Below are 17,256 nucleotides of genomic sequence, written 5' to 3' on the forward strand. Positions count from 1 at the left end.
GAAGATGAATGGAATGTTGGATGGAATGTGCCTTATATTCTTGTAGAATGGAGAGACACAGCTCTCTACTGAGAGTAGTGGATACAGATACAGGTGTAATCAATTTAACTGGCTAGTCTTAAGAGAGCCAGCCTGAGACAGAGTAGATTGTTTAAAAGTTCAATGTAGAGCGTCTAATTGATGTTGTTGATAGGCAGACTGTTTAGAATGGGTGGATGAGTGAATGGTTTGAAGAAGATGAATGGATATAAAGTTGGATGGAATTAGGAGGACTTATTTTGATACTGTTGTGCGCAGAGGATACAGGGGAACAGAATATGTAGTCTTCAGAGAGGAGCCTGAGAGAAACTGACAGTTGGTGCCCAGGTGGCTGACCAGCTGGGGTAACATTCTAATTGCTGCCGTGATGTCATAATGAGCAATGTTAAGTCTATGGGGGAAATGGTGATAGTTTTTAACTAATAGTTTAAAAAGTATAAAAGTTACAAAGTTGAAAAATACAAAGCACATATGGCATAAGCAAGACCTACGCAACAAAGTTTGAATGAAGTTTCTACGTTAAACGGTTGAAGCTGAATTGCGAGCGTTAGAAGAAGAAGAATAAGAAGCCTAGGAAGAACAGTACAGTGCATTTTCATGCACTGTAATAAGAAGAATAGGAAGAACAGTACAGTGCATTTTCATGCACTGTAATAATAAGAAGTTTTGGAATAACAGTACAGTGCATTTTCATGCACTGTAATAACTAGAGAATGTAATTCCAAGGAAATTACGAGTGCATGAAAATGCAAAAATGTACAGATAAATTATGTAGATATGGTTACTAAGGTGTTGCTAGGGTAGACATGGTGGTTTCATAGTTTTTGAAAGTTGATAGTGCGAAGATAAACAGTTTAAAATTGAATTAGCTAACCTGATTACCAGATTAGCTAACTATGCTAACAATGCTTACCTTGCTAACTATGCTAAAGAGGTTGATTAGCTAACTTAGTTGATGATTTCTAGCAGTTATGCTAAAAATGCTAATTATGCTAACAATGCTAACTATGCTAACAATGCTAACCAGGTTGATTAGCTAACTTAGCTAATGATTTCTAGCAGTTATGTTAAAAATGCTAATTATGCTAACTATGCTAACCATGCTAACTAGCTAACTTGCTAGTGAGGACTTTTATTTTGAAACATTTGTTGCTAGGGTATCCATGATGGCCACTATCAGAAATAAAGAAGTTACTGTAGTATAATCATGTTGGCTGCTATGGAAACTGTCATAAAAGCTTAATTTTAATGGTTGCTATGTTGGTTGCTAGGTACATGGAGGTTTCATGTAGTTGACTGGAGGCATAGTTGATGATAACTGACAGTTGGAATGGTTGAACAGTTAAATAGTTGAGTAGTTTCAATGGTTAAAGGATTTAATAGTGCATTATTGCAGTGAGGACTTTTATTTTAAAACAGTTGTGGACAGAGGAAGTAGGCCTAGTGAAACAGGATCTGTAGTCTTAATGAGATTGTATGCTTAAAGCCTGAGACAGAGAGAGCAGCAGGTGGCCGGCCACCTGGCATAAGATTCTAATTGCCCTATTATGATGTCATAATCACAATGTTAAGTCTATGGGGGAAATTTTAATAGTTTTTATTTAATAGTTCAAAAAGTATAAAAGTTACAAAGTTGAAAAATACAAAGCTGAAGTCACCTAAGTAAGACCTACGCAGCGCAGTTTGAACGAAGTTTCTACGTTAAACGGTTGAAGCTGAATTGCGCGCACAAAAACGTTAGAAGAAAAATAAAAATAACTAGAAATGCAATTCCAAGGAATTACCAGTGCATGAAAATGCAAAAATAGATAGATAATGTAGATATGGTTACTAAGGTGTAGCTAGAGTAAACATGGTGGTTGCATAGTTTACAGAGAGTTGATAGTGTGAAGGTAGACATTTTAAAGATGAAACGTTCCAGTTCTAACTTAACTAATGATTTCTATTCATGTTAAAATGTTGATTAGCTAACTTAGCTAATGATTTCTAGCAGTTACGTTAAAAATGCTTATTATGCTAGCAATGCTAACTTTACTAACAATGCTAACCAGGTTGATTAGCTAACTTAACCGATGATTTCTAGCAGTAATGCTAAAATGCTAACTATGCTAACAATGCTAAATTTGCTAACAAAGCTAGCCAGGTTGATTAGCTAACTTAGTTGATGATTTTTTGCAGTTATGCTAAAAATGCTAACTATGCTAACCATGCTAACTAGCTAACTTGCTAGTGAGGACTTTTATTTTGAAACATTTGTTGCTAGGGTATCCATGGTGGCCACTATCAGGAAACAAGAAGTTACTGCAGTATAATCATGTTGGTTGCTATGGAAACGGTCATAAACACTTAATTTTAATGGTTGCTCTGTTGGTTGCTAGGTACATGGAGGTTTCATGTAGTTGACTGGAGGCATAGTGGATGATAACTGACAGTTGGAATGGTTGAACAGTTCAATAGTTGAGTAGTTTCAATGGTTAAATGATTTAATAGTGTATTATTGCAGTGAGGACCTTTATTTTGAAACAGTTGTGGACAGAGGACGTAGTGAAACAGGATCTGTAGTCTTAATGAGATTGTATGCTTAAAGCCTGAGACAGAAGGTGCCTCTCATATAGCGTTTACGCGTCCTCTCTCGCTCCTCACTGATCTACATAAAGAATGATGGAGCGGCAACAATGGGATAGTCTAGCCCTTCTTCTATCTTTCTTTATGTAGATCATTGAGGATCGAGGAGCGAGGGAGGACATATAAACGCTGCTTGAGAGGGACCCACAGTAAATACTTTAAAAGTTGTATGTAGATAGTCTAATTAATGTTGATAGACAGAATGTTTAATGGATGTTGATAGGCAGATTGTTTAATAGATATTGATTGACAGTTTAATGGGTGGATGAGTGAATGGTCTGAAGAAGATGAATGGATAGAAGGTTGGATGGAATGTGCCTTATATTCTTGTTAAGAGAGACACTGATGCAGCTCTCTGAGAGTAGTTGACACAGGTGTAATCAATTTAACTGGCTAGTCTTAAGAGAGCCAGAGTAGGCTACTCTTAAAGCCTGAGACAGAGTAAATAATTTAAAAGTTGAATGTAGATAGTCTAATTAATGTTGATAGACAGAGAGTTTAATGGATGTTGATAGACAGATTGTTTAATATATGTTGATAGACAGTTTAATGGGTGGATGAGTGAATGGTCTGAAGAAGATGAATGGATAGAATGTTGGATGGAATGTGCCTTATATTCTTGTAGAATGGAGAGACACAGCGAGTTTAATGGATGTTGATAGACAGATTGTTTAATATATGTTGATAGACAGTTTAATGGGTGGATGAGTGAATGGTCTGAAGAAGATGAATGGATAGAATGTTGGATGGAATGTGCCTTATATTCTTGTAGAATGGAGAGACACAGCTCTCTACTGAGAGTAGTGGATACAGATACAGGTGTAATCAATTTAACTGGCTAGTCTTAAGAGAGCCAGCCTGAGACAGAGTAGATTGTTTAAAAGTTGAATGTAGAGCGTCTAATTGATGTTGATAGGCAGACTGTTTAGAATGGGTGGATGAGTGAATGGTTTGAAGAAGATGAATGGATATAAAGTTGAATGGAATTAGGAGGACTTATTTTGATACTGTTGTGCGCAGAGGATACAGGGGAACAGAATATGTAGTCTTCAGAGAGATTGTAAAGCCTGAGAGAAACTGACAGTTGGTGCCCAGGTGGCTGACCAGCTGGGGTAACATTCTAATTGCTGCCGTGATGTCATAATGAGCCATGTTAAGTCTATGGGGGAAATTGTAATAGTTTTTAACTAATAGTTTAAAAAGTATAAAAGTTACAAAGTTGAAAAATACAAAGCCCACATCGCGTAAGTAAGACCTACGCGTCAAAATTTTAATGGAGTTTCTACGTTAAGCGGTTGAAGCTGAATTGCGTGCGTTAGAAGAAGAATAATAAGAAGAAGAAGACCGAGGAAGAACAGTACAGTGCATTTTCATGCACTGTAAAAAGCCTAGGAATAACAATACAGTGCATTTCCATGCACTGTAATAATAAAAAGAAAAAGCCTAGGAATAACAATACAGTGCATTTCCATGCACTGTAATAATAAAAAGAAAAAACGAAGGAATATCAATACAGTGCATTTCCATGCACTGTAATAAAAAGAAAAAACGAAGGAATATCAATACAGTGCATTTCCATGCACTGTAACTAGAGAATGTAATTCCAGGGAAATTACGAGTGCATGAAAATGCAAAAATGTATAGATACAGTAGATAATGTAGATATAGTTACTAAGGTGTAGCTAGGGTAAACATGGTGGTTGCATAGTTTAAAGAAAGCTGATAGTGTGAAGGTAGACAGTTTAAAGCTTAAACATTACAGTTCTAACTGAACTAATGATTTCTAGCAGTTATGTTAAAAATGCTAACAATGCTAACCAGGCTGATTCGCTAACTTAGCTAATCATTTCTAACAGTTATGCTAAAAATGCTAACTATGCTAACAATGCTAACTATGCTAACAATGCTAACCAGGTTGATTAGCTATCTTAGCTAACCATTTCTAGCAGTTATGCTAAAAATGCTAACTATGCTAACAATGCTAACCATGCTAACTAGCTAACTTGCTAGTGAGGACTTTTATTTTGAAACATTTGTTGATGGGGTATCTATGGTGGCCACTATCAGGAATAAAGAAGTTACTGTAGTAAAATCATGTTGGTTGCTATGGAAACGGTCATAAACGCTTAATTTTAATGGTTGCTATGTTGGTTGCTAGGTACATGGAGGTTTCATGTAGTTGACTGGAGGCATAGTTGATGATAACTGACAGTTGGAATGGTTGAACAGTTCAATAGTTGAGTAGTTTCAATGGTTAAATGATTTAATAGTGTATTATTGCAGTGAGGACTTTTATTTTGAAACAGTTGTGGACAGAGGAAACAGTTTAACAGGATATGTGTAGTCTTCAGAGAGATTGTATGCTTAAAGCCTGAGAGAGAGAGAGAGCTGCTGCAGGTGGGGCTGGCCACCTGGCATAAGATTCTAATTGCCCTATTATGATGTCATAATCCAATGTTAAGTCTATGGGAGAAAAAATGGTTTAAAAAATTAATATAAATTCAACGATTAAGTTTTCAAAGTTGAAAAATACAAAGCTGAAGTCACCTAAGTAAGACCTACGCAGCACAGTTTGAATGAAGTTTCTACGTTAAACGGTTGAAGCTGAATTGAACGCACAAAAACGTTAGAGGAAAAATAAAAATAAGAACTAGAAATGCAATTCCAAGGAATTACCAGTGCATGAAAATGCAAAAATAGATAGATAATGTAGATATGGTTACTAAGGTGTAGCTAGGGTAAACGTGGTGGTTGCATAGTTTACAGAGAGTTGATAGTGTGAAGGTAGATAGTTTAAAGATGAAACATTCCAGTTCTAACTTAACTAATGATTTCTAGCAGTTACGCTAAAAATGTTAATTATGCTAGCAATGCTAACTTTATTAACAATGCTAACCAGGTTGATTAACTAACTTAACCGATGATTTCTAGCAGCAATGCTAAAAATGCTAACTATGCTAACAATGCTACATTTGCTAACAATGCTAACCAGGTTGATTAGCTAACTTATTTGATGATTTTTTGCAGTTATGCTAAAAATGCTAACAATGCTAACTATGCTAACCATGCTAACTAGCTAACTTGCTAGTGAGGACTTTTATTTTGAAACATTTGTTGCTAGGGTATCCATGGTGGCCACTATCAGGAAACAAGAAGTTACTGCAGTAAAATGATGTTGGTTGCTATGGAAACAGTCATAAACACTTCATTTTAATGGTTGCTATGTTGGTTGCTAGGTACATGGAGGTTTCATGTAGTTGACTGGAGGCATAGTGGATGATAACTGACAGTTGGAATGGTTGAACAGTTCAATAGTTGAGTAGTTTCAATGGTTAAATGATTTAATAGTGTATTATTGCAGTGAGGACCTTTATTTTGAAACAGTTGTGGACAGAGGAAGTAGTGAAACAGGATCTGTAGTCTTAATGAGATTGTATGCTTAAAGCCTGAGACAGAAGGTGCCTCTCATAGCGTTTACGCGTCCTCTCTCGCTCCTCACTGATCTACATAAAGAATGATGGAGCGGCAACAATGGGATAGTCTAGCCCTTCTTCTATCTTTCTTTATGTAGATCATTGAGGATCGAGGAGCGAGGGAGGACATATAAACGCTGCTTGAGAGGGACCCACAGTAAATACTTGTTGTATGTAGATAGTATGTAGATAGTCTAATTAATGTTGATAGACAGAATGTTTAATGGATGTTGATAGGCAGATTGTTTAATAGATATTGATTGACAGTTTAATGGGTGGATGAGTGAATGGTCTGAAGAAGATGAATGGATAGAAGGTTGGATGGAATGTGCCTTATATTCTTGTTAAGAGAGACACTGATACAGCTCTCTGAGAGTAGTTGACACAGGTGTAATCAATTTAACTGGCTAGTCTTAAGAGAGCCAGAGTAGGCTACTCTTAAAGCCTGAGACAGAGTAAATAATTTAAAAGTTGAATGTAGATAGTCTAATTAATGTTGATAGACAGAGAGTTTAATGGATGTTGATAGACAGATTGTTTAATAGATGTTGATAGACAGTTTAATGGGTGGATGAGTGAATGGTCTGAAGAAGATGAATGGATAGAATGTTGAATGGAATGTGCCTTATATTCTTGTAGAATGGAGAGACACAGCTCTCTACTGAGAGTAGTGGATACAGATACAGGTGTAATCAATTTAACTGGCTAGTCTTAAGAGAGCCAGCCTGAGACAGAGTAGATTGTTTAAAAGTTCAATGTAGAGCGTCTAATTGATGTTGTTGATAGGCAGACTGTTTAGAATGGGTGGATGAGTGAATGGTTTGAAGAAGATGAATGGATATAAAGTTGGATGGAATTAGGAGGACTTATTTTGATACTGTTGTGCGCAGAGGATACAGGGGAACAGAATATGTAGTCTTCAGAGAGGAGCCTGAGAGAAACTGACAGTTGGTGCCCAGGTGGCTGACCAGCTGGGGTAACATTCTAATTGCTGCCGTGATGTCATAATGAGCAATGTTAAGTCTATGGGGGAAATGGTGATAGTTTTTAACTAATAGTTTAAAAAGTATAAAAGTTACAAAGTTGAAAAATACAAAGCACACATGGCATAAGCAAGACCTACGCAACAAAGTTTGAATGAAGTTTTTACGTTAAACGGTTCAAGCTGAATTGCGTGCGTTAGAAGAAGAATAATAAGAAGAAGTTGCGGAAGAAGACTTGGAATAACAGTACAGTGCATTTTCATGCACTGTAATAAGAATAAGAAAACTTGGAATAACAGTATAGTGCATTTTCATGCACTATAATAAATCGGATAACAGTAGAGTGCATTTTCATGCACTCTAACTAGAAATGCAATTCCCGAGGAATTACACGAGGGGATGCAATCTGTTGGGTAGACTTTTATTTTGACACACAGGAAACACTTCAATAGGATGTGTAGTTCAGGGAGAGAGAGAGATGCTTAAAGCCAAACATTCTAAAGTGGAACTCTGTTCTAGAATCTTTGATTAAAAGTGACAGTTGGATTCACAGGGCAGTGTTCTAACTAGACTGGGAACTGAGAGTTCTGGCTCATTATGACATCACATTCTCCATTAAAGTCTATGGAGGAAAAATACACTTTTAATTACAAATATCTCAAAAAGTATAAACTTCTCAAAAATGTCAAATAGATTGTCTAGTAGATATTTGGAAGATCTACAGAACGGTGTTTCAACCAAGTTTGTACGTTAAGCGGTTCGGGCTGAATAGCGCGCACAAAAAGGTAAAAAGAATAATAATAACTAGAAATGCAATTCCAAGGAATTACCAGTGCCTGAAAATGCAAAAATAGATAGATAATGTAGATATGGTTGCTAAGGTGTAGCTAGGGTAAACATGGTGGTTGCATAGTTTACAGAGAGTTGAGTGTGAAGGTAGACAGTTTAAAGATGAAACATTCCAGCTCTAACTTAACTAATGATTTCTATTCATGTTAAAATGTTGATTAGCTAACTTAGGTAATGATTTCTAGCAGTTACGCTAAAAATGCTAATTATGCTAGCAATGATAACTTTACTAACAATGATAACCAGGTTGATTAGCTAACTTAACCGATGATTTCTAGCAGTTATGCTAAAAATGCTAACTATGCTAACCATGCTAACTAGCTAACTTGCTAGTGAGGACTTTTATTTTGAAACATTTGTTGCTAGGGTATCCATGGTGGCCACTATCAAGAAACAAGAAGTTACTGCAGTATAATCATGTTGGTTGCTATGGAAACGGTCATAAACACTTAATTTTAATGGTTGCTATATTGGTTGCTAGGTACATGGAGGTTTCATGTAGTTGACTGGAGGCATAGTGGATGATAACTGACAGTTGGAATGGTTGAACAGTTCAATAGTTGAGTAGTTTCAATGGTTAAATGATTTAATAGTGTATTATTGCAGTGAGGACTTTTATTTTGAAACAGTTGTGGACAGAGGAAACAGTTAACAGGATATGTAGTCTTCTGAGAGACTGTATGCTTAAAGCCAGAGAAACTGACAGTTGGTGCCCAGGTGGCTCTGAGACAGAGTAGATTGTTTAAAAGTTGAATGTAGATCGTCTAATTAATGTTGATAGACAGAGAGTTTAATGGATGTTGATAAACAGTTTAATGGGTGGATGAGTGAATGGTCTGAAGAAGATGAATGGATAGAAAGTTGGATGGAATGTGCCTTATATTCTTGTAGAATGGAGAGACACAGCTCTCTACTGAGAGAGTAGTGGATACAGATACAGGTGTAATCAATTTAACTGGCTAGTCTTAAGAGAGCCAGGCCTGAGACAGAGTAGATTGTTTCAAAGTTGAATGTAGATCGTCTAATTGATGTTGATAGGCAGACTGTTTAGAATGGGTGGATGAGTGAATGGTTTGAAGAAGATGAATGGATAGAAAGTTGGATGGAATTAGGAAGACTTATGTTGATACCGTTGATACGGGGGAACAGAAAATGTAGTCTCAAGAGATCCAGTTTAAAGCCTGAGAGAGAGAGAGAGAGCTGCTGCACCTGGACTGGCCACCTGGCGTAACATTCTAATTGCTGCCGTGATGTCATAATGAGCAATGTTAAGTCTATGGGGAAATGTTTAATAGTTTTTAATTTACAGTTTAAAAAGTATAAAAGTTACAAAGTTGAAAAATAAATTGCACAGGTCTCCTTAGTAAGACCTACGTAGCAAAGTTTTAATCAAGTTTCTACGTTAAACGGTTCAAGCTGAATTGCGAGCGTTAGAAGAAGAAGTGGAACTAGAAATGCAATTCCAAGGAATTACCAGTGCATGAAAATGCAAAAATATATAGATAGATAATGTAGATATGGTTACTAAGGTGTAGCTAGGGTAAACATGGTGGTTGCATAGTTTAAAGAGAGTTAATGTGTGAAGGTAGACAGTTTAAAGGTTAAACATTCCAGTTGTAACTTAACTAATGATTTCTAAAAGGTATGTTAAAATGTTAACAATGATAACCAGGTTGATTGGTTTACTAAGCTAATGATTTCTAACAGTTATGGTAAAAATGTTAACAATGCTAACTATGTTAACAATGCTAACCAGGTTGATCAGCTAACTTAACTAATGATTTCTAACAAAAATGTTAAAAATGTTAACTATGCTAACAATGCTAACTATGCTACCAATGTTAACCAGGTTGATTAGCTAACCTAGCTAATGATTTCTATCAGTAATGCTAAAAATGCTAACTATGCTAACAATGCTAACTATGCTAACCAGGTTGATTAGCTAACTTAGCTAATCATTTCTAGCAGTTATGTTAAAAATGCTAACTACGTTAACAATGTCAACTATGCTAACAATGCCAACCAGGTTGATTAGCTAACTTAGCTAATCATTTCTAGCAGTTATGCTAAAAATGCTAACTATGCTAACAATGCTAACTATGTTAGCAATGCTAACTAGGTTGATTAGCTAACTTAGCTAATCATTTCTAGCAGCTATGCTAAAAATGCTAACGATGCTAACTATGCTAACCATGCTAACTAGTTAACTTGCTACTGAGGACTTTTATTTTGAAACATTTGTTGATAGGGTATCCATGGCTGCCACTATCAGGAATAAAGAAGTTACTGTAGTAAAATCATGTTGGTTGCTATGGAAACGGTCATAAACGCTTAATTTTAATGGTTGCTATGTTGGTTGCCAGGTACATGGAGGTCTCATGTAGTTGACTGGAGGCATAGTTGATGATAACTGACAGTTGGAATGGTTGAACAGTTAAATAGTTGAGTAGTTTCAATGGTTAAATGATTTAATAGTGTATTATTGCAGTGAGGACTTTTATTTTGAAACGGTTGTGGAAAGACGAAACAGGTTAACAGGATATGTAGTCTTCACAGAGAGTTGTATGCTTAAAGCCTGAGAGAGAGAGAGAGCTGCTGCAGGTGGGGCTGGCCACCTGGCATAAGATTCTAATTGCTTAACGACCCGACTGTGATGTCATAGAGGCCAATGTTAAGTCTATGGGGAAATTTTTAATAGTTTTTAATTTATAGTTTAAAAAGTATAAAAGTTACAAAGTTGAAAAATACTTAGCAGCATGCCCCTATTGAAGACCTACGTTACAACGTTTGAATGAAGTTTCTAGGTTAAACGGTTCAAGCTGAATAGAAAAAATGAATTTGGTAAGCGGAATAATAATAACTAGAAATGCAATTCCAAGGAATTACCAGTGCATGAAAATGCAAAAATATATAGATAGATAATGTAGATATGGTTACTAAGGTGTAGCTAGGGTAAACATGGTGGTTGCATAGTTTAAAGAGAGTTAATGTGTGAAGGTAGACAGTTTAAAGGTTAAACATTCCAGTTGTAACTTAACTAATGATTTCTAAAAGGTATGTTAAAATGTTAACAATGATAACCAGGTTGATTGGTTTACTAAGCTAATGATTTCTAACAGTTATGGTAAAAATGTTAACAATGCTAACTATGTTAACAATGCTAACCAGGTTGATCAGCTAACTTAACTAATGATTTCTAACAAAAATGTTAAAAATGTTAACTATGCTAACAATGCTAACTATGCTAGCAATGTTAACCAGGTTGATTAGCTAACCTAGCTAATGATTTCTATCAGTTATGCTAAAAATGCTAACTATGCTAACAATGCTAACTATGCTAACCAGGTTGATTAGCTAACTTAGCTAATCATTTCTAGCAGTTATGTTAAAAATGCTAACTACGTTAACAATGTCAACTATGCTAACAATGCCAACCAGGTTGATTAGCTAACTTAGCTAATAATTTCTAGCAGTTATGCTAAAAATGCTAACTATGCTAACAATGCTAACTATGTTAGCAATGCTAACTAGGTTAATTAGCTAACTTAGCTGATCATTTCTAGCAGCTATGCTAAAATTGCTAACGATGGTAACTATGCTAACCATGCTAACTAGCTAACTTGCTACTGAGGACTTTTATTTTGAAACATTTGTTGATAGGGTATCCATGGCTGCCACTATCAGGAATAAAGAAGTTACTGTAGTAAAATCATGTTGGTTGCTATGGAAACGGTCATAAACGCTTAATTTTGATGGTTGCTATGTTGGTTGCCAGGTACATGGAGGTCTCATGTAGTTGACTGGAGGCATAGTTGATGATAACTGACAGTTGGAATGGTTGAACAGTTAAATAGTTGTAGTTTCAATGGTTAAATGATTTAATAGTGTATTATTGCAGTGAGGACTTTTATTTTGAAACAGTTGTGGAAAGACGAAACAGGTTAACAGGATATGTAGTCTTCACAGAGAGTTGTATGCTTAAAGCCTGAGAGAGAGAGGGCTGCTGCAGGTGGGGCTGGCCACCTGGCATAAGATTCTAATTGCTTAACGACCCGACTGTGATGTCATAGAGGCCAATGTTAAGTCTATGGGGAAATTTTTAATAGTTTTTAATTTATAGTTTAAAAAGTATAAAAGTTACAAAGTTGAAAAATACTTAGCAGCATGCCCCTATTGAAGACCTACGTTACAACGTTTGAATGAAGTTTCTAGGTTAAACGGTTCAAGCTGAATAGAAAAAATGAATTTGGTAAGCGGAATAATAAGAAGAAGAAGAAGAAGCCTAGGAAGAACAGTACAGTGCATTTTCATGCACTGTAATAAGAAGCCTAGGAAGAACAGTACAGTGCATTTTCATGCACTGTAATAATAAGAAACCTAGGAAGAACAATATAGTGCATTTTCATGCACTATAATAACTAGAAAAGCATTTCCTGAAGGAAATACCAGTGCATGGAAAGTCATTGCAAGGATTATGCTAGGGTACTGAAAGTGATTACTAAGGTGTTGCTAGGCTAATTAAAATGGTTACTATTCTATAAAAAGTGGTTACTAGGTTGGTTGCTAGGGAAATCATGTTGGTTGCTAGGGAAATCACATTGGTTGCTAAGGTGGTTGCCAGGGTGTCATTATGGAAGTGGTTGCTAGGTTGTTACTAAGTAATTATAGTGGTTGCTTTGCTATAAAAAGTGTTATTTTAAATATAGTTTTGAAAAGTTATTGAAATTGGGAGAAATAGAGAGAGTGATAGAGAAAGTCAGAGGAAGTGAAGAAAAAGAAGTGAAAGAAAGTGGGGATGACAAGTGAGCTATCCAGTTCAATGGAGAGACACACAGAGAAGAAGGTCCATTGAAGTTGCTGAAGTCAGTGAGAGAACACTGGCAAAGTTGATTCCATTCTATTTCTTTGAAAGCTAATTATGATGTCACAAAGCCAATGTTAAGTCTATGGCAAAATTAAGTTTAGTTTTTATTTAATATCTCAAAAAGTAAAAGTCGTAGAAATATGAAAAGTAATAGACTGAAAATTTGATGCAAGAGCTACGTGACCAAGTTTGAACCAAGTTCCTACGATAAGTGGTTCAAGTCAAATTAGGGCCTGGAAGAATAATAAAAATAAAAATAATAACTAGAAATGCAATTCCAAGGAATTACCAGTGCATGAAAATGCAAAAAAAAATATAGATAGATAATGTAGATATGGCTACTAAGGTATAGCTAGGGTAAACATGGTGGTTGCATAGTTTAAAGAGAGTTGATAGTGTTTAGGTAGACATTTTAAAGCTTAAACATTCCTGTTCTAACTTAACTAATGATTTCTAAAAGGTATTCTAAAATGTTAACTATGCTAACAATGATAACCAGGTTGATTGTTTTACTTGGCTAATGATTTCTAGCAGTAATGCTAAAAATGTTAACTATGCTAACAATGCTAACTACGCTAACAATGCTAACCACGTTGATTAGCTAACTTAGCTAATCATTTTTAGCAGTTATGCTAAAAATGCTAACAATGCTAACAATGTTAACAATGCTAACAATGTTAACTATGCTAACAATGCTAACCAGGTTGATTAGCTAACTTAGCTAATCATTTTTAGCAGTTATGTTAAAAATGCTAACTATGCTAACAATGTTAACTATGCTAACCATGCTAACTAGCTAACTTGGTACTGAGGACTTTTATTTTGAAACATTTGTTGATGGGGTATCCATGGCTGCCACTATCAGGAATAAAGAAGTTACTGTAGTAAAATCATGTTGGTTGCTATGGAAACGGTCATAAACGCTTAATTTTGATGGTTGCTATGTTGGTTGCTAGGTGCATGGAGGTCTCATGTAGTTGACTGGAGGCATAGTTGATGATAACTGACAGTTGGAATGGTTGAACAGTTAAATAGTTGAGTAGTTTCAATGGTTAAATGATTTAATAGTGTATTATTGCAGTGAGGACTTTTATTTTGAAACAGTTGTGGAAAGAGGAAACAGTTAACAGGATATGTAGTCTTCACAGAGAGATTGTATGCTTAAAGCCTGAGAGAGAGAGGGCTGCTGCAGGTGGGGCTGGCCACCTGGCATAAGATTCTAATTGCTTAATGATCCGATTGTGATGTCATAGAGGCCAATGTTAAGTCTATGGGGAAATTTGTAATAGTTTTTAATTTATAGTTTAAAAAGTATAAAAGTTACAAAGTTGAAAAATACTTAGCAGCCTTCCCCTATTTAAGACCTACGTTGCGACGTTTGAATGAAGTTTCTAAGTTAAACGGTTCAAGCTGAATAGAAAAAATGAATTTGATCAGCGGAATAATAATAAGAAGAAGAAGCCTTGGAAGAACAGTACAGTGCATTTTCATGCACTGTAATAAAAAGAAAAAACGAAGGAATATCAATACAGTGCATTTCCATGCACTGTAATAATAAGAAGCGACCGGATTTCAATAGAGGGGATGCATCCCCTCTAATAATAAGAAGCGACCGGATTTCAATAGAGGGGATGCATCCCCTCTAATTAAACCAGAAAAAAACATGAATAGACCCTTCAGTAATTCAATGAAGTAGAACAGGTCATGCATCCTGATCGTTGGACTAAATGTCATAGCCACGCCATGCACCTCAAATGTAACTCCTCTAGGTGTCCATGTTTGTTTCTGCAGCTCTACCTGAAGCTAAGCTAACAGCGGAGCCACAGAGTCCTGTGTCCACTGGGACGACGGTCACTCTGAAGTGTGTGATAGAATCACACAGTAACTGGACATATAAGTGGTACAAGGACAGAAAAAATAATCTTGAGATTGAGGGGAACAACTTCACCATCACCAGAGCTACTGAGTCTGATGAGGGGACATACTGGTGTCAGGGAGTGAGAGGAGAGAGACCCACATCAACACAGCTCAGTAATGCAGTTTCTGTTGGCAAGAAGGGTGAGTTTTTCTCCAAGTACATATGTTGTATGTCTTGTTTTTTGCCTTTATTTGGATAGGACAGTGAAGATTGACAGGAAGCGAGTGGGAGAAAGAGAGAGAGAGATGGGGTGGGCACTTGGGTGCGTGCATGGTATGGTGTTGTATTCTGTTGTGCCACAGTGCCCCTCCTTTGTATATGTTAAATGTATATTATTGTATGTCTAGAAATATGTATGTCTCAAAACTAATTGTGTGATACAAGGACGGTATACTATGAAGCAAAATAAGTGGGTTAGTTAGCGAGCTACAGTAAGTTGCAGCGACAGTCAGGATCGTAACCATTATCATAGTACAAATTACCTCAAACTACTTCATCGCTAGTTCAGGGTTTGTGGAGCCAGCGCACAGAAAGAACTCCTCAGTATGTGTAACTTAATAGTATACTCCTAAGGTTTAGATATACCGATTCGTTTTCAGGTTCTGAGTCCAGTCCTTTTATAACGGGTGTTGCAGTGGCTGGGGGTGTGGTCGGAGGAGTGGTCCTCACTGTCATCATTTTAAAAGTTATTTCATATTACTACAGAAGACAGAAAGGTGAACTGATCCCTTTGAATATGAATTAATATTATTTTTATTTTGTATTGTTTTATATTTATATTTATTTAATATTTTATTTTGCTATTTAGAGGAGTTGTTTTTCTTAACTTGATTGTGTGCCTGCAGGTCCCATTTCCATCTCCTCCAGTGCAGGGCCGTAAGTACATTCTATAAGTTCTATCAATTCTATAAGTTCTATCACTCCTTTATAATGTATGACACATACATTTAGTGTTCAATATGGCATACAGTATTATGCTGATGCTATATTTTAATGTAGTGATACAGCTACTGTATGATACCCAAGTGTTATCAGGTGTTGCCATGGCATCACTGACAGCAGCTGACAGAGTTAAATGTGATTAGGACATTTAGTTGCTTGGCTGTGTTGTTCCAACCAATATATTCTTGACTTTGACCTCAAGAGAAAAATAGAGAAAATCACAATTATTCAGGTTTAATTTACAGTTCAGTACGGTGACATGTTGCTGTGATGTGCATGTTGATGTGCCATTTAGATCTCTATCGCCCCCTACTGGTCTGGCTGAGAGACATGCTGATGAGCACCAGCATCAGTCTGATGGAGGTGAGCAAGGCCTCCCACTCGTGCATATCAAGTGTTATTGTTTAAATCCTACTGTATGTAATGAAATACCATTTATTGAAAACTGCATAGAAAGAGTGACTTTAATGACTAATAATAATGCTCTGTCTATTAGGAGGGCTTCCTGTTTATGAAACAATTCCACTCACAGACCAGAGCAGACCAGGTGAGGTTTCATGGGACAACCAGATTACTTTATCATTTATAACAATGCCAGTTCTCACTGAGGTTTATTTATTGACAGTGCTGGATACAGTGTATGACAAACTGTCGCTCAGCAAAATGGGTATGTATCTATCACTCAAGATGGACAAAGCTATTGATAGCATGTGGTATATTAATCTTAAATCGACCACTTAAATCACATTTAGATATATGAAAGATGTACTCTTAATTTATAAACGTGTGTGTATATGTGACGATAACTTAACATATCTATCATACAACAGTTGCACTTCTGTATCTGTGCTTTGTGTCTAGGAAACCTTTCGTCACCATGTAATCCATATCAGCTTGTGAAGTGAAGCAGCATCAGCATGGGATTGAACTCACAACCTTTACAACCATGAAGCCCTGTTACCTACACTGTAATGCTGCCTGTGGTGAAAGTGATCTGTGTGCACACGTCCTGTGTTTAAAACTTCTCTGTTGATACCGTGTCTTCACCAGTAGAGGGTGTAGGTGATCTCACAGTGACTTCCTGGCCCTCCACCCCACTTGCACTACAGTGAATCTAGCCATCATCATGTGCAAGTCTAATGCTGACTCATTTCTTCATTTAGTGAGAATTATAGTACCCTCCGCTTACAGAGAAGAGAGAGTGAGACGTTTGGACAAGGAGGAAAGCCTTTGGGGAGAACTAAAGATGGTGCAAGCCCCTTTATGATATTATTACTTATATTAAACCCTGTTCTGTTATGCTAATGTGGCCTGCACAATGAAATCAATGTAATACATTTTGTTTCCAATTTTTCATTCTTATCCCTCTTATCCCTATCTGCTGCTTACAGCTATTTTAAATCCTTCTCTTGTCAAATGCATTATTCTGTATTCACCAATACATGTTATTGGGAAACAACAACCTTAAAGGGATTGTCCGGAGTAAAATGCACTTTAGATCAATTTACGGATGATTGGGAGTACATACGTTGAGTTGACATCAAATCATGTCATTGAGAAAGT

The 17,256-nt window shown here is 36.3% G+C and overlaps 1 protein-coding gene across 1 annotated transcript in view; it reads left to right on the forward strand.

Moving 5' to 3' along the window:
• The window catches only part of LOC134060137 (low affinity immunoglobulin gamma Fc region receptor II-like), a 49,436-nt gene extending 32,440 nt beyond the window's left edge, over nt 1-16,996 (forward strand). The window contains exons 5-11 of the mRNA XM_062516749.1: nt 14,625-14,891; nt 15,351-15,467; nt 15,597-15,627; nt 15,989-16,056; nt 16,190-16,240; nt 16,319-16,360; nt 16,555-16,996. Coding sequence (XP_062372733.1) covers nt 14,625-14,891; nt 15,351-15,467; nt 15,597-15,627; nt 15,989-16,056; nt 16,190-16,240; nt 16,319-16,360; nt 16,555-16,598 — 620 coding nt within the window. The 3' untranslated portion in view covers nt 16,599-16,996. The remainder of the gene's footprint in view (nt 1-14,624; nt 14,892-15,350; nt 15,468-15,596; nt 15,628-15,988; nt 16,057-16,189; nt 16,241-16,318; nt 16,361-16,554) is intronic.
• The last annotated feature ends 260 nt before the right edge of the window (nt 16,997-17,256 follow it).

The sequence above is a fragment of the Sardina pilchardus genome, chromosome 16 (assembly GCF_963854185.1).
Source record: "Sardina pilchardus chromosome 16, fSarPil1.1, whole genome shotgun sequence".
Classification (NCBI taxonomy): Eukaryota; Metazoa; Chordata; class Actinopteri; order Clupeiformes; family Clupeidae; genus Sardina; species Sardina pilchardus.